Source organism: Culex pipiens, chromosome 2, assembly GCF_016801865.2.
Source record: "Culex pipiens pallens isolate TS chromosome 2, TS_CPP_V2, whole genome shotgun sequence".
Lineage (NCBI taxonomy): Eukaryota > Metazoa > Arthropoda > Insecta > Diptera > Culicidae > Culex > Culex pipiens.
This window is the reverse complement of record NC_068938.1, coordinates 79,066,082-79,087,710: the sequence shown is the minus strand read 5'-3', so window position 1 is coordinate 79,087,710 and position 21,629 is coordinate 79,066,082. Positions and strand designations below refer to the sequence as shown.

General features: G+C 35.9%; 2 protein-coding genes across 5 annotated transcripts in view; one reads left to right on the top strand and one right to left on the bottom strand.

Moving 5' to 3' along the window:
- The window catches only part of LOC120422968 (phosphopentomutase), a 192,028-nt gene that overhangs the window by 17,044 nt on the left and 153,355 nt on the right, over window positions 1-21,629 (top strand). The window lies entirely within an intron of this gene.
- Window positions 19,440-21,629, bottom strand: part of LOC120422975 (uncharacterized) — a 30,945-nt gene continuing 28,755 nt past the window's right edge. For all 4 annotated transcript variants that reach the window (XM_039586575.2, XM_052708946.1, XM_039586577.2 and 1 more), the window contains 3 exons: window positions 20,852-21,004; window positions 20,550-20,733; window positions 19,440-20,473 (listed from right to left, as the gene is read on the bottom strand). In XM_039586575.2, coding sequence (XP_039442509.1) covers window positions 20,103-20,473; window positions 20,550-20,733; window positions 20,852-21,004 — 708 coding nt within the window. In that variant the 3' untranslated portion in view covers window positions 19,440-20,102. The remainder of the gene's footprint in view (window positions 20,474-20,549; window positions 20,734-20,851; window positions 21,005-21,629) is intronic.

Genomic DNA, 21,629 nt, shown 5'->3' with positions numbered 1-21,629 from the left:
AAATTTTACGACTGTTTGATTTTTTGACATTGAAAATCGGACCAGTATCAGAAATATCGGAAATAAAAAAAGTGCAGTTTAGGTGACTTGACTACTTAGAAAACTTGAATGTAATTTTTTCTTTATATATGAGTGGTTGTATGAATCTTTGGAAAATACCGATCTTCACTGTTTATAGTTTATAGAGTTTATAGGAAATCAAGAAAAACAATTAATAAAAATAAAACTAATTTTCGGTGAGAATACATATCTCGAAAATGGCACACTCAACCAAAATTTCTGTTAAGTACTTTTCGTTTGCAAATTCGATTCTACAAACAAATTTTCTCCATAAAAATAGTTTTTTTTATAATACATATTGTTTTTCAAAAAATATAACTCGGCGGCAAAATTTGCCCAAACTTTTCTATGGCTCAAAAGATGCCTTATTGGTCCCCTGAACCATGCAGTTCATTTAAATCTAAAAATACAGATTTCAGGAATTTAATTTCACGAATATGGTGAACCTTCCAGAAATATGCCATTCAAGTAAAAAACTGAAATCTGCTTGGGTACAACTGGTTGACTAATTCGGCATTTTTTTCTTTTTGATATTATATTATCGGCCAGGCCTACTGCGTTGCATTAATCACAGAGAGAATTCTGTGAACGGATCACATTTCACAAAATATACAGGGGAAGAAAGATACGTGGACATACCGTTTCAACCACTCCGAATGAAGCTTCAAGAATGTTACATATTTTACCAGCGCCACATTGGATAACACGCTCCTGGACATATCTATCGATAATGGGTTCAAATCGACATGTCGGCAGTCTGTGTCTTTTTGATATTGTTACTTTCTCAGTTAAGCTACCATATTGGCCACCATCTTGAATATCTCGTTTCCTTTTATTAATCCAAACTAGGGGGCCATTCATAGACCATAGGAATCTTTTTTTCTGGAATCAAAAATATCAATTTTTGCGCAACGTTATAAAATAACGCTCTCCTAACAACTCCGTAGTAACAGTTCAATAAGGCGAGTCTGCGTTTGTAAACAAGCAGTCTATCCCCCTCTCACTTGACGTGAACTGTCACTTGAGCAAAAAGGATAGACTGCTTGTTTACAAACGCAGATTCGCCCTAGTGAACTGTTACTTCGGAACTGATTATAGTGAATCTAGAAACCTTGTTCAACATGATTGATTTAACAGAAAAGTGTCAACTCCTTTCGTCAACTACTGCCCTCTTGTATCACAACAGAGCATTAACGGGCGCGTCTTTGCGGCTTGTGATCCCGAATGTTTTGCTTGGTCTGACAAAAGACAGCTTCTATTGCTACAGTAAAACTCCGATAGTTTGACAGCAAATGTTCTCAAAAATAGAGTTCAGAGGTCCAATAACCTTTTTTTTAGTGTTTCAAAGACAGTAGTTTTTTGGACCCTCATAAAAAATACCTTGAGAAACGATTATTTTTTATTTTGTTTTTTTTTTATCATCTTTACATGTTAGATAGCGAACACAGCAACTTGTTCAAAACATTTGTATTTTCTTTAAAAAAAAAAGTAAATCTAAAATGCCTCAACCATCGAGGTTTTGCTGTATTTTACATTTATTTTCTTCTCTCAGCCACAAGATTTATTTTTAATTGATTTCGGCACTACACGGCAGACCGGCAACGACAGTGTATAGTGTCAATGTGGTGAGAAATTGCGACTCGTCCGCCGATTTTGAGCCGAAAATTGACAGCGTCAGATCGGCGCTCGCCACTTTGCCCAAGTCGATCGATGTGGGGTTGTGCTGTCGGGTTGTTGAGTTGTTGATGCGCAAAATGGGTTCACTTTGAGCGCGTCGAGAAATTTCCAGCTTATTTTGGTGGAAAATAGCTACAATTGACGTATATTGAGGAAGAAAATTGCGTTTCGGATTTCGTTTTGCGTTAAATTGTTGCATTTTTTTATGTTTAGTGTTATGTTTTTTGTTGGTCATATAGGCATTTGTTTTGATCCTGAAATTTCTTCAACCAAAATAAAAAACAAGGAATTTACCATTCAATCGGAAAAGTGCCCCAACTATACGTTGCTCACATGACTTGCTCATGGTTGGTTTCCGAGGAAATTTTTCGCCCAAAAGTTTCGGCTAGAACGAGCACCGTTCTCATATCATACAAAGTTCCCTTGACCTTGGCATCACTTCGAATCTCGTCGGTCGCCCTCTCGTGAACGCCGGGATGGACGATGAACTCGAATTAAAAATGTGAATTACACGGTGACATACAATTTCCGCTGTTCGAGTATGAAAAAAAAAAACCACCAAACGAATGTGATGAAATAAGTCATCAGAACAGGGGAAGTTTGGGTAAATCTGGTGATTCTGAATAAATGTTCAATTTTCAATCAAGGTCCAACAAAGGTCAAACTTCTCTTTTCGATTTGCTACTACCATGTTTTTGGTCAGGCATGCCAATTTCCGAATGAATTGCCGGTGAAAGTGCCCTCGATTGCCTCATATTAGACTTTTTTCTCCCTATTTTTTGCGCTCGATTCGCAATTAATTTTCAGGAACAGGAACAACAACTACATTTTGGTTGTATCCGGCTAAATAGCTCTCGGCTTGTTTTTTGTTGATTTCGGGGTAGTTCTTTGCTCTCGTTACGATTTGGCACGAGTTTTGCAGGGATGGCTAGTCGTTTTGTTGTGGTCTTATTTCGAACCATTGCATGTGCTGTATTGTAGCTGTATTTGGCTCATGTTCACATCATCGACGGTGGATGGGTTGTGGGGGTTTTGATTGTTTTCTCGCTTCATAGAGATCTAACGATAAATTTAAGCTTTTTAAAAGGATATTTGAATTTGAAAAAAATATATCCCATTCGCGTTTGTTTTCTAATAAAATTATTTGTTCTACTACAATCACGTAAGGCCGTTGCAAATATTTTTCAAAGTTTATGTCGCCCCCCTTCCTTCCGAAAAATTAGGCAAAAAATAATTTTTCAAAAAACATCAATTTTTCATGAATTTAATAAACTGATAACAATCTAAAATGCCTTTTTCTGTATTGATAATCAAATTTAGCATTATATTTTTATAATACAGTATAGAGCGTCCAATTTCCCGGGGTTACAAATTTCCCGGGAAACGGGAAATTTTCAGCCAATTTCCCGGGAAATCCCGGGAAAATTTTAATTTATTGAAAATTGTTATGGTCTTGCTTTTAATTAATATTAAGCAACAGAATTGTATAGGACATCAACATTAATGGTTTAAATAAGTGTGAAGATCAATTAACAGCTTGACTGCATGTAAAAAATCATTCAACTACAAGAAAATGTATTTTGGTATTTTTTGATGAGAAATTTTAAATATGCATCTGTGACCAGTTAATTGAAATGAGAAAAAAACATGCAGAAATTATGTTTTTCATGACAAATACTGGTTTCAGCTCTTGAACAAATGGTAAAGCTTTTTAGTGTTGGTTTTACTCCAAACAACCCAATGTTTTCAAATATTTTAGCAAACTTTGAATATATTCTTGCATTTTTTTTAGAACAATCAATAGAAAGTAATTTATGAATGATTTTTTTTGTATTATCATGTTGCATAATTTAAATTACACGATAAACTAACATCAATCCACAAAAAGTCTTCTATTTTTCACATTTAACCCTCTAACACCTGTAGTTGCACCAGTGCTTTATAATTCTTTTACTTCAAATTGTAATTTCTTTAGTACTAGGTATTCAACCAATTGAATTAATTCTTTTTGCACAAATTCGATTTTCATCTCATTTGATCATGGTAAACAAAAACGTAAAAAAAATCTCAATTTTAATTTGGAGGTAAGGAGTTAATATTGTTTTGATTAAATTACATCAATCTGTTGAAATTTAATAATAATTTAATTTGTATTAATTTAATACTCATTAAACAAGATCTATTCTCAGTTGCCTTAAAAATTAGTATTATCAGAAATAATTCTGATGTCATAATTTCTCAATACATTTAATTTAACAAATTATGTTAAGTTTGTTCATTTATTATTTTTTCAGAGCATTTTCAAAAAAAAGTTCAAAAATTTTAAGAAATGTATGCTTCCGCTTGAATTTCGGGAATTCCCGGGAAATTTACAAATTTCCCGGGAAACGGAAAATATTTTTTTTCGGGAAATCCTGGGAATTCCCGGGACGGGAAATTGGACGCTCTAATACAGTACTTGTTCGGTAACTGGGCTGAGAACGTAGCCCAGTTACCGAATGCTGCTCGCTAACTGTGCTGATCGAAAAATGACGAGGGGAACGTCAATGTATTAAATTTTCTTTAAAAAAATATGATTGTACCACAAAAATAATTCCAGAGCATACCCTTAAAAAATCCTTTGAATATGACATAACATTTCATGAAAACTTAGAAACAATATTTTAATTGTTGATAATTATCTTTGCATTGAGTGACCCCTCGATCATTTTACTTTGTTATTGTTTTTTGACGTTTGCCTGCTTTTTTAATTAGGCTACAGCCCAGTTAAACAACACCCAGTCACCGAACAACTACTGTACATTGAACTTTCATGAAATTGCAATGTTTTTACAAAACTTAACAAAGTTACAAAAATATTATTTTCGTCAATATTTAGAAATTTTGGAAATTAATGATTGCAAAACATCAAATTCGGAAGTAACTAAACATTACTCAAAATTTAATTATAAAATTATAAAGTGTATAATATCAATTTTTGTCTGGCTTTTGTATAGCTTACGATATATGCTGATGAAAATTCAGTAAAATTTTAGTCCATCTAAGATAAAATTTTATGAACTACCGTCATCAGGGGTGACATTGGGCTATCTTTTGATGAAAACAAGGTATTCCAAAAATTCCAAATAAAGGAATTTAAGAATACAGTACTTGTTTGGTAACTGGGCTGAACGAAAAATTACGAGGGGAGCACCGATGCATAATATTTTCCTGATGAAATATGAAAATAAAGGTTATTCAAATTTATTTGCCATGCTTACTTTTCATATTTCTTTCATTGTGACATGAAATTAAATAAAAGTTTGAAAAAAGTTTTTTTTTATTGATTGAACTTTTTTTTTGCATTCATTAACCCCTCGGTCAATTCGATTTGCTTTGGTTTTTTTTGTGGCATTTGTCTGCTTTTTAACTGGGCTACGGCCCAGTTATCGAACGCCCAGTTAAACACGGAAAAAAGTCAATTCCTGAAATCGTGAATTTTGTTCATGAATATGAGAACCACGAAAGAATATATTCACGTTTATAGTGCAAATGTACCATACTCATGAATAAATTCCTACGTGGTTCTAACATTCATGAACAAAATTCACGATTACGGGAATTATTTTTTTTCTGTAAACAACGCCCAGTAACCGAATAATTACTGTATTAAGTTTAGCTTAGCAAATCTTCCTTTGCTAATACCGTTTGTTGTGGCGCTAAAAATACAATTTCATAATATAGTGCGGCAACCCGAAAAGTCTAGACGCCTCATGTGTAATTCAATTCAAGGGCTTCAAGCGGTTGTGCAATGCACTCCTAGCTATAGCTTCAATGCATAGTTTTGAGCTGGTTTGTACGCTCTGGGAGGATTCAGGAAACAAATCCCTTGAAAACATGTTTATCTTTCTCCCTCAGTTGTTTAAAGTTTGCATGTGTAATTAAGGGAAATTGTCCATCATAAACGACGCTCGTAACACTACAGGCTGCCTTGTGGCATTGTAAACCAGAATGACAGCTTTATATCCACCCCGGTAAGGACAAACCTGTGTCCTACAACGGCCCGGCAAAGATGACCCATTTACCCCAACGGAACGGACGGGATGTTTGGTTAGGGCTTCAATCGCGTGCAGCAGGGACTGAGCTGAGCTGTTTGTTTACGTTTCAGTTAGCTCCTCTCTCGGAGGTAAAAATAAAAGGTTTGTTGATACGATTAGCACCTTTCTGCACGGGTTGCACAGATTTGTTGGCTAAAGTTATCACCATTCAAGAGTCACCTGCGAAGGAGCTGATACAAGAATCTTGGACCGCGTCCAAAACGGGGGTTATTTTTTGCTCCACTTTGCGGCTTGATACAATGTTGTGATATACATCAAGGACGACGTATATGAGCCCAGTTGCAGTGCATTGGCATCATAAGATGCTTCCTGGCGGCATGACCGAGACTTCCTTCATGGTTTCACTTTCAGTGCCGGATGGGACCCTCAGTCGTGCGCCAGAGGCCTTCGCGTAACCTTTGGGACCGATGCCAAAGAATGTTTCTCTCGTTTGTTGTCGGCCACGGTCAAGATTTGCACAGTTTTGCCAACAAAAAAAGTAGATTAGTTCTACCATAGTTCATCCAGACCATGAATTCCTCGAATCACCTCGCCATTCTTCCCTTAATAGCTCTTTTGTGACATTGTAAGCCCAAGTCTCGCGCGCCGTTGATTCCGCACGATTTTATGATGGCCAATTTATTACCAGAAGTCACACTGTTTTGCATACTCGGCCCACGCCCCCTAAGTAGAACCAACTCGTCAAAGTTAGTGTATATGTTGATAAAGTTAGCGGCTTTCTTCGCGCCATATCGCCATGTTGCGCTGCTGCTTTCGTGCGTAGGAGTAAAAATAGACAATGGCGCTTACGTAAGGTTGGCTTACACCACGTGACGTATTTCACTTGAGTTTGGCGCGTTTTTTTTTCTCGGCTGTATTTGTTAAGACAGGCGATGGATGTCAGTTTGGGATGATCTACGGCCGTGATGGATATCACCAGGCGTTCCCTCGTCCAGGAATGTCAAGTTTAATTGTTTTCCTAGAATGTGGTACGATGTGGAATTTTGCGTCACATTTTGAACCTGCATCAACAAAATTAGGTAGCGTTGTCAACGTGTTTACGGTGTTCGTTTCGTAGCAAATGGTACTTTTCAAAATTTGATGAAAACCTCTGCTTGAATACTTTGAACACTTTTCTACCAAGATCAAAACGATTCCGTCGCCGTTGTGCTAACTTGTCGTACGTGCATTTTGGGTCAAATTGAGTTAAGAACGACATTTTTTTGACCTTTACAGATCCCCAAAATTCTATTTCAATCCTGAGATATTCAACGAAATCCGAAAAAAACTCCGTGCATTTTCGTCACTCTACTTATGAGCAGTTCTCTACGGAATCGGTCTTTTTTCTTTAATTTTAATTTTTGTATTTTTTAATTCGGCTGAAACTTTTTTGGTGCCTTCGGTATGCCCAAAGAAGCCATTTTGCATCATTAGTTTGTCCATATAATTTTCCATACAAATTTGGCAGCTGTCCATACAAAAATGATATGTGAAATTACAAAAATCTGTATCTTTTGAAGGAATTTTTTGATCAATTTGGTGTCTTCGGCAAAGTTGTAGGTATGGATATGGACTACACTGAAAAAAAATGATACACGGTGAAAAATTTTGGTGATTTTTAATTTCACTTTTTGTTACTAAAACTTGATTTGCAAAAAAAACACTATTTTTATTTTTTTATTTTTTGATATGTTTTAGAGGACATCAAATGCCAACTTTTCAGAAATTTCCAGGATGGGCAAAAAATCTTTGACCGAGTTATGATTTTTTGAATCAATACAATTTTTTTCAAAAAATCGAAATATTGGTCGCAAAAATTTTTCAATTTCATTTTTCGATGTAATATTGAATTTGCAATCAAAAAGTACTCTAGTGAAATTTTAATAAAGTGCACCGTTTTCAAGTTATAGCCATTTTGATGTTACTTTTTTTTCAAAATAGTCGCAGTTATTGACTTTTTTAGAATAGTGCACATGTTTGCCCACTTTTGAAAAAATATTTTTAAAAAGCTGAGAAAATTCTCAGCAATATCTAGTTGCTGAGATATTGCCATGCAAAGGTTTAAAAACAAGAAAATTGATGTTTTCCAAGTCTCACCCAAACAACCCACCATTTTCTAATGTCGATATCTCAGCAACTAATGGTCCGATTTACAATGTTATAATATGAAACATTCATGAAATTTTCCGATCTTTTTGAAAAAAATATTTTCAAAAATTTTAAATCAAGACTAACATTTCAAAAAGTCCAAACATTCAATATTACGCCCTTTTGAAATGTTAGTCTTGATTTAAAATTTTTGAAAATATTTTTTTCGAAAAGATCGGAAAATTTTACGAATGTTTCATATTTTAATATTGTGAATCGGACCATAAGTTGCTGAGATATCGACATTAGAAAATGGTGGATTGTTTGGGTGAGACTTAGAAAACATCAATTTTCTTGTTTTTAAACCTTTGCATAGCAATATCTCTGTAACTAAGGGTCGTACACTGAAAAAATCCAACATAGCAAAATCAAATGTTTTTTCACGTGAGCTACTCCAAAAACCAACACGATAACTTCACATGCTTTCCTTTTGACTCTCACATGCTTTTCATTTTAAATGAATGTGTAATTCATTTAACTCCAGCTGATCATTGGCATACAAACATTCAATCATTTTTGGCATGGTGTTCACGTGAGATTCAAATGAATTTCACCTTGATTTGCCCCAATCGGCTTGTCCTTTGGTTTTGAAGTGTAAGTCACGTGAGATTTAAATGAATTTCATTTTGATTTGCTCCAATCGACTTGTCCTTTGATGTCCAAGTGAAATTCACGTTAGTTTCAAATGCTATCGATGACGAAAATAAGTCCTAAAGCAAGATGGCAACTTTCATAAAGTCAGAGCTAGAGCTCTAGCTCCTAATTTCATTTTTTTTCCGAAAAAAGTGGTTTTTAACGTATAACATATTGCTGGATTATTTTTAATAATATGGTAAGTAATTTTTAATGAATTCTTTACAATGTTTAATACTAGAAAACTTCTAATATTTCTACAGGTAATCACGGATAGGAAACTTCCGGCGAAACTTTCCAAGACTCCCGTCCAGGCTTGCTCCAGTGTGTGAAAGTGTGAGAGATCCGGTATGTGGCATAGAAGTCAACTTTCGCTGATCGTCCAGAATGTGCATTTTTTTTTAAGTGAGAATCGCTCTCGAAAAAGTGAAGTTTTTGAATAGCACCTAAACTCCCGAGCTCGATTAAGTGGTCCTTATACGCAAATAAATAAAAAAAAAACTCCCGAGCTCGAGAAAAGGGGGGAATTTCCATACAAATTCCCCCCTTTTCTCGAGCTTGGAAGTTAAGGTGTTAATCATGCAAAAGTGTTTGTTAAGTGTTGTTTATGTTACATATGTAAATAAAGGCAAAAATCAAAAAGATATTAAACGTATTTTTATTTTACAATCACAAATATAGAATAGACAAAAAATATGCTACATAAAATCTTCACTTGAAAATGAAAAGAAAATCATTTGATTTTAATGTGCAATCCATTTCTTTCTCATAAATATTTCATGCGATAATCATGTGGGATGACACGTGAGGTTAACGTGTTTTGCATTTGAATTTATAACGTCCCGCGATGACAAATTTCTAAGTGATTTGCACATGACATTTACATGTAAAGTCGTATGGGGCAGATTCACGTGTGAAACATGTGATATTGCTATGTGACTTTCTTTCAGTGTATCAACAAAGTCCGAAAAAGCAAAATATAGAGAATTTTCTCAGCTTTTCAAACATATTTTTATCATAAGTGGGCAAACATGGACATTTAAAAAAAATAACTGCGACTATTTTGAAAAAAGTTGCATAAAAATGGCTTTAACTTGAAAACGGTGCACTTTATCAAAATTTCACTAAAGTACTTTTTGATTGCAAATTCAATTTTACATCGAAAAATGAAATTGAAAAATTTTTGCGACCAATATTTCGATTTTTTGAAAAAAATTGTATTGATTCAAAAAATCATAACTCGGTCAAAGATGTTTTGCCCATCCTGGAAATTTCTGAAAAGTTGGCATTTGATGTCCTCTAAAACATATCAAAAAATAAAAAAAATTAAAAATAGTGTTTTTTTTTGCAAATCAAGTTTTAGTGACAAAAAGTGAAATTAAAAATCACCAAAATATTTTTACCTTGTATCATTTTTTTTCAGGGTAGTCCATATCCATACCTACAACTTTGCCTAAGACACCAAATTGACCAAAAAATTCCTTCAAAAGATACATAATTTTGTAATTTCACATATAATTTTTGTATGGACAGCTTCCAAATTTGTATGGAAAATTATATGGACAAACTAATGATGCAAAATGGCTTCTTTGGGCATACCGAAGGCACCAAAAAAGTTTCAGCCGAATTAAAAAAATACAGAAAAATCGAATGACCGAAATCTCAGAGAATTGCTCTTATGAAAGTAGTTTCAATCTTGTCGTGCTATCTTGTCACTCCCTGAAAATTGATGTAGGTGCGACAACTGGCCAAAGGGATTTCAGGTCAGAACGCGTTTGACGCACGTACAAGTTAGACTACCGTAAACATTTGTAATTATAACTCGGGACTCTACCTTCAATCAAGTTTCGGGACAATTCACATAACGGTCAGCCAAACAAAACTTGTTTGTTATTGTTTACTTTGCGTGCTTTCGTTTTTGTTTATTCAAGGTCATTACATTTTTTTTCTCGGAACGTCGAAATGGCGGATGTGACAAGATAGCACGACGACGTCGATTTGATAGAAATCCGAACGATTTATGTTTTGATTTTTCGTTTTGCTAAAATATCTTAAACCTATCAAAGACTGTAAATGTTACCCTGTTTTATGGTACCTACCTTCCATCTGCATGGAGCAATTCTAGTAGTTCCTGGTCAATAATGGAGTAGCAATTACGGACTCCAGTACTCTGCTAGACTTGTCATTTAAATTGAAATCAAGCGCTAAATGTTTCTATGAAACATTGAAACCTGTGCTGCTCCTAATCACATAAATCTCTTATATGCATTTTAATCACTTTTGAGTTATTGATGCAGTTTGGTTCAAAATTGTGTGTTGTTTCAGAAAAGCCCAAACATCGTCATTTGTGGCACAAACTTGTTCTGCATTTTTCTCAGCACATGGGACATTTATGCGAACATGTGAAAATCGACGTTGTATAACATTAAACAAAATGCAACTTATCTATACTAAAAAAAATCATGGTTAATTTATATTTGCAACATAACCCCAATAAACTTGTAAATTTACATCTTTTTATTGGCAATTCAACATGTTCCACATAAACAGAGGTAGAATGATATCGAAAAGAAGTAATATTCAACCATCAAATTGCTCAATTTTATAATTTATCTTTGTTTTTACCATCATTTTATTGCAGGTAATTATTGCAGGTAAATCACCTACACATTACATAATTTTACGTCATTTTTAACTGGTGTCTTGTCCAAAAAACCTATCGATTTTGATATTGGAGACGCATGGTCGGCTAACAATCAGTTACACACCATGCGTCCCCATTGAAAGGATATTTGCAACTTTTGTAAATCTTTGCTGAATGATGTTATTTCATGCTTTGCATAAAACGGAATCGTTCAACAACTTTCCGGTAGCTATGCGTGCTGTCTCGTACCTTTTATCGTCGTCTTCGATGTTTTTGTTGGCAACTAAAACTGTTTTTGACTGACTTGTGACTGATTGGCCAAATATTTCCGTCACTCAACCAACTCCCCACCATCAGCTGAGAATATGGACTCGTGCGTGATAAAAATAGCGCTCGTTTTGAAGTTGCTCAATATGTCAATAATGGATTTGTCGCCTGAAGCTAAAGTGTGCTTTCGGGTCAATGTGATTTATTTATAGGGTCATTTGGGCGAAACTATTTGGCAAACTCCGTGGAAATTTTCCATTTCATTTTGATTTTTATTGTCAACCATTTCTTCTGATCTCGCTTTGATTATCTTATCGCTGCCGTAAATTAGTGTGATATTTAGCAGAACCTCCGCTATCCGCGCAAAGTGAGAGAGGTCATAAACGGCAACTTTCATTGTTTTTGTGTCTTATTTGCGTTTCGGAACGGCTCTCGCATAGTAATAACGGCTAAATATAGCATCGCGTGGCGTGGCGTGGCCGTTATCATCTGTGGTATTTAAACGGTCCTGTCGCACACATCCTCTTCTCTGCAAGCAAGCTCGACCCACCGCCCTTAATCCACATCAGGCGCAGATATCTGGAATGTTCTGGTGGCCTCGCGGGATGGATCGTGGCCACTACAACAACGTGAGCTGATTAAAACGCTAATAAGATAATTGTATTGTGATTTGTTTTCCTTCCGACGTCATCCTCCCTGACGGACGGATGGGCAGACAGCCACTCTCTCTCCCTCTGTTGGGGGGACATCATCAGCTGCGAAGTGGTTGTCGTATGGCCCCGGCGCTCATCAGCGATGAATTGTGTGAGTTTGTTGATCTTTCCTTTCGCACAATATTTACCTTGTCTCTTTCTCTTTACAGCTGAAACAAAAACGCTGCACTTTATTTTTCCAGCGAGTGGAAATTTTGTTTTTCATTTGTTGGTCTTGATTCTTGAAGCTTTTACATTATAGTTGCCAATTGATGAAGAGTTGTCAAGTTATTTTATGTTGATTTTATAGAATAAATGGATGTTTGCAGCTAAATTTTAGGTCAAACAAAAATGCTGAAATTTGTACGACCAAACCTTACTTCACAGACCCAATGTCACCCCTGATGACGGTACTCTTTTCAAATCTAGAGTGTAGTTTTTGTTACATAAAAGCCCACACAATCACACATTCACACACACTCGCATACAATGAAACGTACACACACTCTCACAAAATACAACCACACTCACTCATACATTCACACACACCTACATAGGCACATTGTGCACAGGGGGATGGCGTCGCTATTTTTAAACCACGTTTTTCACTTTTTTCAATCAAAACCGACTACTTTATCGACTTTATTTTGCTAGGCGAGATAGGACGCCGTCTATTTTAGACGATTTTCCACTCTTGCACTTAAACGCCACGTAACGCCACGTCCCTATGGCATTTGCATACCTGTTTTCAAACCTTTCTTTAACGCTCGTCGTTGTTTAATTGCGGGAAATTTCAGAGTCTCGGCCCGAAACTTCAAACACCAACAAAAGCAGAAAACTGAAGACAAGGTATGTAGATTAGTAAGGTAAAGCGGGTTTTCAAGCTGTCAAAATAGTTAGTTTGCTAACAGGTAGCCAAATCTAAAAAAAATGCAAATGCCATAGGGACGTGGCGTTACATCGTGCTGCCATCTGGTTTTTTAAGTGCAAGAGTGGAAAAGTGCTGAGTCATCGTCTAAAAATAGACGGCGTTCTATCTCGCCCACCCGGATTTTTTATGGAGTTTTTCAGAAAAGTGAAAATTTGACCATTTTCTGGTCAAATTTCATCGCATTTTTTTTCTGTGGTGTTGTTAAGCATGCTAAACTGAACCGAAACACGCTTTTAAAACAGAAAAAAAAATTTCAAAAAAATTAATTCAATTAATACGCGTTTCTCGGTATAGTTTGGCATGCTTAACAACCCCACAGAAATAACCCGGTGAAATTTGCCCGGAAAACGATCAAATTTTCACTTTTCTGAAAATCTCCATATAAAATCCGAGTTTCGTGCTAACTATTTTGACAGCTTGAAATTCCCGCCTTACCTTATCTAATCTACATACCTTGAACTGAAGATTGGCAATGACGTTTTGGAATTTTGACAGTCTGGAATGCATGAATTGCCCCATTATCGGTTTTGTACAACAGTAATCGGTTTTGCAGGTTGGAAATTAATTTTGCAACTTGCATTATTTTGCATCTTATCTTGATTTATGCTACATTGCAAAATTAAACACCAATGTCCCAATGTAGAGCAAACTGGTTTGCAAACTAAAGATAAGCTCAGGGAACGAAGATTTGGTGCATTATTGTGCTAAGAATCGCAATAAAAGTAAAAATTTAGAATATATTTTGTCTGTTCTAGTTGAGTGTCCCGCCCGTGTGGATCAATCGGACCGCGCACTGGACTCACAATCCAGAGGTCGCCGGTTCAAATCCCGCGGCGGGCGCTCTAAAATTCTTTGTGTAAATATGGGTATTCGGCGCCGTCGCTCCGTGCCATACTTTCATACACTTAGGAGCCCAGGGCGGCGAAGTCCTTGTAGATAAAAGGAAGAAACTAGTGGTTAGTACTAGCAATGGTGGCCGACAGCTATATAGTCAACTTCGTTTGTCTGTTCTAGAATTCAACAAAATTTTGACTATTATTTAAGATTTTGAAATTAATACACAACGATTACAGAAATATATATAAAAAAAATTTTTTTTTTCGGTTAGTCCACAAACAATTTCATGTTGGTAAACAAACGAAGCCAAATTGCCAATCCTGTTCGGTAGCTCATATCAGGCGATCGCCGGAGCCCTTGGAAATTTGAAGGCCGCGTCTTACTAATTTTCATGAAAATAATGTCCGGGTCCATCATGTGACTTGTCGTTAAATAGGTAATTGAAAGACCAAAAAATTTAAAGATCGGTGAAGTTTACCGATTTTTCAACTGCTGAACAGTTCGGTAAACTGAAAACTACCGAATTTGGTAACAACTTCGGTAAAATAATGAACTTCACTACCGAATTTGGTAAAAAAATCGATAATGAAGATCATTTTTGTTCATCGTACAACCGATTTTTTTTGCCATTTTGGCAGGTGGTTTACCGATCTGAACACACTAAGATTGTTTTTACCGAATTCGGTAGTTGAAAAATCGGTAAGTTTAGATCGGTAAACCATCTGTCAAAATGAACAAAATATAACCGAATTTCGGTTGTACGATGAACAATAATGAACTGCATTACCGAATTTCGGTAAGTTTTCACCGAATTCGGTTATTTTCAGTTTACCGAAATGTTCAGCAGTTGAAAATTCGGTAAACTTTACCGAATTCGGTAAAAAAAATACCAGTGTTAACTTTGCCAATTTTCAACCACCGAAATCGGTAAAAAATCTGAGTGTGTACTTTTTCGCAGCCGGATCTCACCTAAGCAGTTCTCTACGAAATTGGTCTTTATTCTTAAATTTTAATTTTTGTATTTTTTAATCCGACTGAAACTTTTTTGGTGCCTTCGGTATGCCCAAAGAAGCCATTTTGCATCATTAGTTTGTCCATATAATTTTCCATACAAATTTGGCAGCTGGCCATACAAAAATGATGTATGAAAATTCAAAAATCTGTATCTTTTGAAGGATTTTTTTGATCGATTTGGTGTCTTCGGCAAAGTTGTAGGTATGGATATGGACTACACTGAAAAAAATGATACACGGTAAAACAAATTTTGGTGATTTTTAATTTAACTTTTTGTCACTAAAACTTGATTTGCAAAAAAACACTATTTTTTTTTATTTTTTGATAAAATTTTCCGATCTTTTCGAAAAAAATATTTTCAAATTTTTTAAACCAAGACTAACATTTTGAAAGAGCGTAATATTGAATGTTTGGCCATTTTGACCAATTTCACGAAAGTTTCATATTTTAACATTGAAAATCGGACCATTAGTTGCTGAGATATCGACATTAGAAAATGATGTGTTGTTTGGGTGGGACTTAGAAAACATCAATTTTCCTGTTTTTAAACCTTTGCATGGCAATATCTCAGCAACCAAGGGTCGTACAGTCATCCCACATTCGGAACGGTTTCCGGATCGGCCAATGTTCAAAAAATCATAGCACATCGATAATTGAACCTAATGATTCGCTTTTACCTTCATTTGAAAGCTTTTCTTGTGATCTTTCGAATGCTGTATCGAACATCTGCAAATTTCAACTTTTAAATGAAGTTTTTAAAGATTTACCCTTGAAATCCACAAATTCGGAACACTTTTTTCTTACGAATGTAAACAAACTTTGGATCTCTCCAGGAGTACATATTTATTACCAAATAATGACTTCACACACTGAAACCAATGAAACTCAAGCTTAGTAATGTTTTATACATGGTTTGACAATTTTTTTTTCTGAAAATATCAGTTAAATTCAGGTGTTGCACAATTGTGGGAGGCACAATAACATCCCACAATCATGAAACAGGCCATTTGGAGGCAATGTTTTGCTGCTCTGGACAAAATAGTCTTGGAATGAAGTTTTTTGTTCAAAAAGTACTACTTTTACTAGTGAAATAGCAAGATAATGTCCAAATGAAGGTTCTAAAAATAGTAAGGACGACAGAAAAGCTACTTTTGGCATGCTATTGACAAATTATCATAAAAGTGTTCCGAATTTGTGGGTGTTCCGAATATGTGGGATGACTGTATCAACAAAGTTCAAAAGTGCAAAATGTAGAGAATTTTCTCAGCTTTTCAAAAATATTTTTTTTCAAAGGTGGGCAAACATGTGCACTAATTTTAAAAAATTAAAAACTTCGACTATTTTCAAAAAAGTCACCTAAAAATGGATTTAACTTGAAAACGGTGCACTTTATCAAAATTTCAGTGAAGTACTTTTTGATTATAAATTTGATTTTACATCGAAAAATGAAGTTGAAAAAATTTTGCGACCAATATTTCGATTTTTTGAAAAAAATCAGTATTGATTCAAAAATTCATAACTCGCTCAAAGATTTTTTGCACAACCTGGAAATTTCTGAAAAGTTGGCATTTGATGTCCTCTAAAACATATCAAAAAATAAAAATAGTGTTTTTTTTTGCAAATCAAGTTTTAGTGACAAAAAGTTAAATAAAAAATCACCAAAAAATTTTTTACCGTGTATCATTTTTTTTCAGTGTAGTCCATATCCATACCTACAACTTTGCCGAAGACACCAAATCGATCAAAAAATTCCTTCAAAAGATACAGATTTTTGAATTTTCATACATCATTTTTGTATGGCCAGCTGCCAAATTTGTATGGAAAATTATATGGACAAACTAATGATGCAAAATGGCTTCTTTGGGCATACCGAAGGCACCAAAAAAGTTTCAGTCGGATTAAAAAATACAAAAAAAAAAACGAATGACCGAAATCTGAGAGAACTGCTCACCTGTCTTTATCAAAACCATGACCATTATCAACTTATCGTAGAATATGTATTTGAAAGACCATTCAAACGAGGCTTAGAGTTTGATGATCTGGCAATTCTGTCTTAAGTTAAGTGATATTTATACACTACACACCTAGATGTTTTCATCGAATTCGGTAAAGTTTAACGAATTTTCTCTGCTGAACATTTCGGTAAATTGAAAATGACCGAAATCGGTAAAAAATCGGCAATGCAGTTTATTATTGTTCATCGTACAACCGAAATTCGGTTAAGTTTTGTTTATTTTGACAGATGGTTTACCGATTTTTCCACTACCGAATTCGGTTAAAAAAATTTAAGTGTGTAAAGTTATGTGCGCATTAGGGTGCCCAGAATATGGAATTTTTTCTCAAAACCTTGCTCCACAAGCTGAATATTGTTCTTTGAGCTATTTTAGGACTCTGGGCGAAATATGAGCAAAATTGGTCAACATTTACCCATCGATACTCGAAGGTGAAATTTGTATGAGAAAAATTTAAAAAATGTATGGAAAACTCGACATTCTTACGGTTTGGTGCGTTACTTCCATAAAAAAATATTCCCAAAAGTGAGATTCTTATTGAAAATTTAATGCTCTATAACTTTGTATAACAGACCAAAGCTGTAAAACTTGACCCTGAAATGTTATTAGCGATTTAAAATAGTCATTTTTGTATGAAAAACATTTTTTTTCACCAACTTTATGCTTGGGTATCAATTTGCACAGATACTTAAAATAACCCAAAAAACCGTTTTCCACTTGTGGAGCAGGGGGTCATTTTTTCTGGGCACCCTAATGCGTATCTATCACGCGACACTTCGTTAGATAGGAAATCGAAAGACCTTTTTTTTTTTAAAAAAAAAACAGGTCACATAGTTGGAGTGAGGGAGGCACAATCAACATAGGTGTTTTTTTTGTTACCAAAATCTATCCTGAAAGGTTTTCGACTACTCTAGGTTTGTAGGACTCAAATGTGATTAAAAGTTATCTATTCTACCCCTCGAAGATCTAACACGATCCTTTGCGAATTTAACTCTGATCTACCAGAAACAGTTTGCTCGTCGGTCTGCGCAGTTAGCTCTTTCGACGGCTTTAAACATATCGGTATTAAGCGGACGCGTGGTCATTCGGCAAAGTACGGACTAATAAAAAATTAAGTCATTTAGCGTTAGTTGCGTCCATTTGGATGGGATGCTGCTTTCCCCCGGGGCAGCAGGGCGTGTGTTCATTCAGTACGATTCAGCGTGGAATAATTTCGTTTTACGAACCTGGACCGGATGCAGAGGCCTTCGCACGGAACGGGCCCCGCTTCATTCAGGTCTTTGCTAATTTACCAATGAGCCGGGACCAGCATGATGCCAATAAATGAGTTATGTGTGGCATTTTGCTCAATTTGCTGTGTACTGTCAGTTGGAGCGATGATGTTTGCACTGAAATCGTCATAACCGTGAAATAGTTTGTAAACTTCTCTGGGGTAAACTACAACGAGCACTTCCTTTGCCGAATGGGGAAACGGCAATCTCGTGAAGAGGCCCTTTTGTGGCCTTGGCTTGGTTTGCTGTGGGTGTGGAAGCCTTTCAAGTTTGTGTAAATGTTTGATTGTGTAGTTGACAGAATATTCATGATTGTTAAACGATGTGAAATGTTGCTCATTGCGACACATTCTCTGGAAATGTTGTCGTAATTCAATATTTGTAAAATTAGGTATTTTTTTTTAAATTCACAAATACAAAAATAAATTGATAGATGGATAAGCTAACACCGTGAAACACATGTTTGGACTTGTCTTGAAGTCTTGAAGATTGTAAATGCACGAACCACTCTATTATCCATCCGATTTTTTGTGATTTTTTCCCGGATTCATGAATACGCGCTCATGCAATTTTATCTCAAGAAAAGGGTGGATACACTCAACCCCCGGTGGTTGGTCACTTTTTCGTTTGACACTTTTTTAGTTTGTACCCCGTTGGTTGGTCAAAGTCAAACTAAAAAGTGACGAACTGTCACTTTTTACACGGTGCTCACGCACACTATCAAAACAAACGTTTGGTAGTGCGTGTGAACTCCGTGTAAAAGGGGTGTCAAACTAAAAAGTGATCCCGTTCGTTTGACAACAGTTGGTGTCAAACCATCGGGGTTTGAGTGTAATAGAGTGGTTCAATTTTGAACATTTTTAAATATTGAAAATCACATTTTCAGCAATATTACGTACCCACAGATTGCAAAAAAAAAAAAAATAGATGAAGGAAAATGTTGGTGTGTTTTAATTAAATATCTTTATTTCGTCCTTGTCAAAGATTATTGAAAATATATGAAATTATAGTCTATCAGTGATATTTTGTATGTACAGAAAAAATAGTGTTACCTTTCGATGCATTTGTTATATACACATTAAATTTTCGTTTTAAATTTATTAAATGTATGTGGATGAATTTCAAAGCTAAATTGAATAGATAAAGGTAGTGAAATAATTGCAAGGATTTCTGCTAGTAAGTTTAAGATTTTTATTTATTATTCTAAGACATACGAAAACGTATTCATAAATTAGTGGAATGCTTCCAACGAATTGTAGTGTGACTATATACATTGTTCCAGGTGTTGTTTTTTTACCAATCAGGGTTGGTGCTTATCGTCTAATTAATTTACACTTAGTGCTACCATCAGCAAAATTTAAGATATAAAAATACTCTCACAAGTAGCCAATCGCACGGGGTGATTTTGGCATAGGTATCTCAAACGCTATCAACAGGTGTCCACAGGTAGCGAGATTTATCACTAGATATTTTTTTCACACGACAAGTTTCGCTATCTGTCGACAATTTGTATTTATAAGTTTAACCAAAAATGTATGAAATCGCTAACAATACCATATGACAAATAACATACGTTAAATTACGGACGTTTTCGACATATCTCGACAGGTACCGAGAGTTGACGTGCTTGATATCTCGCATGTTCACTTACATACTTTTGTCATAATACTACGTGAAACGTTGAACGTAATTTGTCGAATGTAATCACCCCGGTAAACTTCGCGGATGAACCATTCAGGTTTGCGGTGATCGATCCTGTAAGGTCCAATTGAAAAGTTATGTAGATTTAGATTGTTTGCGTGTTTTGTTTTGGTTTCGCCTACGCGAGGCACTAAGAACGTCACTGTTTGTTTTCGTGCGTGTTGTGATCACCATTGCTCTTAGGATTATCGATTATCGTTAGTGGCACGGCATCTAGATTTCGGTTGATTTGGTGGTTCTGTTCGACCTTCGTGTTCGGTTTTTTGTCCACGATGACGACGTTGTTGAACTCCGCCCGGTTCAGGGACTCGAGGATCTTCTTCTGTTTCTTGGTACGTTCCTTCTGGAAGAACAACCGGATGTAGTACACCGGGAAGACCACGCACTGGCCAGCCGGTTCTTCAGCATCGATGTACACGCCCCGGACAAGGACCGAGTTTGAACAGTTCAGCAGAATCAGCAACAGCAGCGAGGCCACGTGCGTAATCCAGTTGCTAAGCAGACGATTCTCTGTAAAAGGTTGATCAAATCAAAAAGGTGATCCCCACTAACAAGGCCCCAAGGCCCGTCACCATTCCGGTCGTACCTGGTAGGAAGTAATGGTCCAGCAGTTGCCATACGCCTCGCCATACGTTGATTGTGCCAATGAAGCTGAAGAAAAGGAACAAATCCGCAACAATGACGCGCCAAATGCCAGTTAACCGATCACATGTCCATCGCATCAGCGGCTGTAGCGAAAATGTGACTGCGGTCACACCATAGCCTATCAACTACAGAAAAATACCCTAATCAACCTTTTGTATAGGACTATAATAAGTAATTTGCACACAATTCGTGCCGCTCAGGGATTCACACTGAAGAGGTTTCTATTGACAATTGAACACTTACCACGGAGGCCCACGCCGAGAGTGCCTTGTCCTCGGGAAACAGTTCCATGTCAAGTAGGACCCATAGCCCTCGCCAAACGAACACGACCAGTGAGCCGATCACCAGCACCGAAAACATGCAATCCAGGATGTACAGTCCCGGCTGTTTGGAGCCCTGTTGGAGTACGAAAACAGAAAATTGATTAAAATGGCTGCGCATTAGGGTGCCCTGAAAAAATGACCCCCTGCTCCTCAAGCCGAAAACGGTTTTTGCGTTATGATGAGTACAAATTAACCTTGCAGCGCTTATTTTTTTCGACGTTTAATTTTTTTCTTGCGCATTTTTTTTTTGACTTAAATTTTGCTTGCTTTTTTTTCTTGCATTTGTCTTATGCTAACCTCCTTCTATCATTTCCTTTTGATTTTTTTAAATGTATGTTTTTTTTGTATTTTTACAGCGAATAAAATGACATTGATACTTTAGGTGAGATGCATAGCTAATTACTTTTCAGGAACATGTATTTCATATATTTACCTACATTTGCCTAAGAATTGAACTCTAGGATTTTTTTCTCAATAATCTTTTTTTTTGTGAAAGCTCAAAGTTTTTGAAAATGTAAAATGAAGTTTATAGAGCAATTCCATGTCAAATAGGGAATCGGTTGTACCCAGGGATCTGATACGCATGCAGTTTCCTGAAGTCCCCACCAGAGGCGCTGTCAATATTGTTTACGTATGGATTTTGAATTCATATTTTTTGAATTCATATTTTTTTCCCAAGTTTAGTCTTTTGTTAGTTT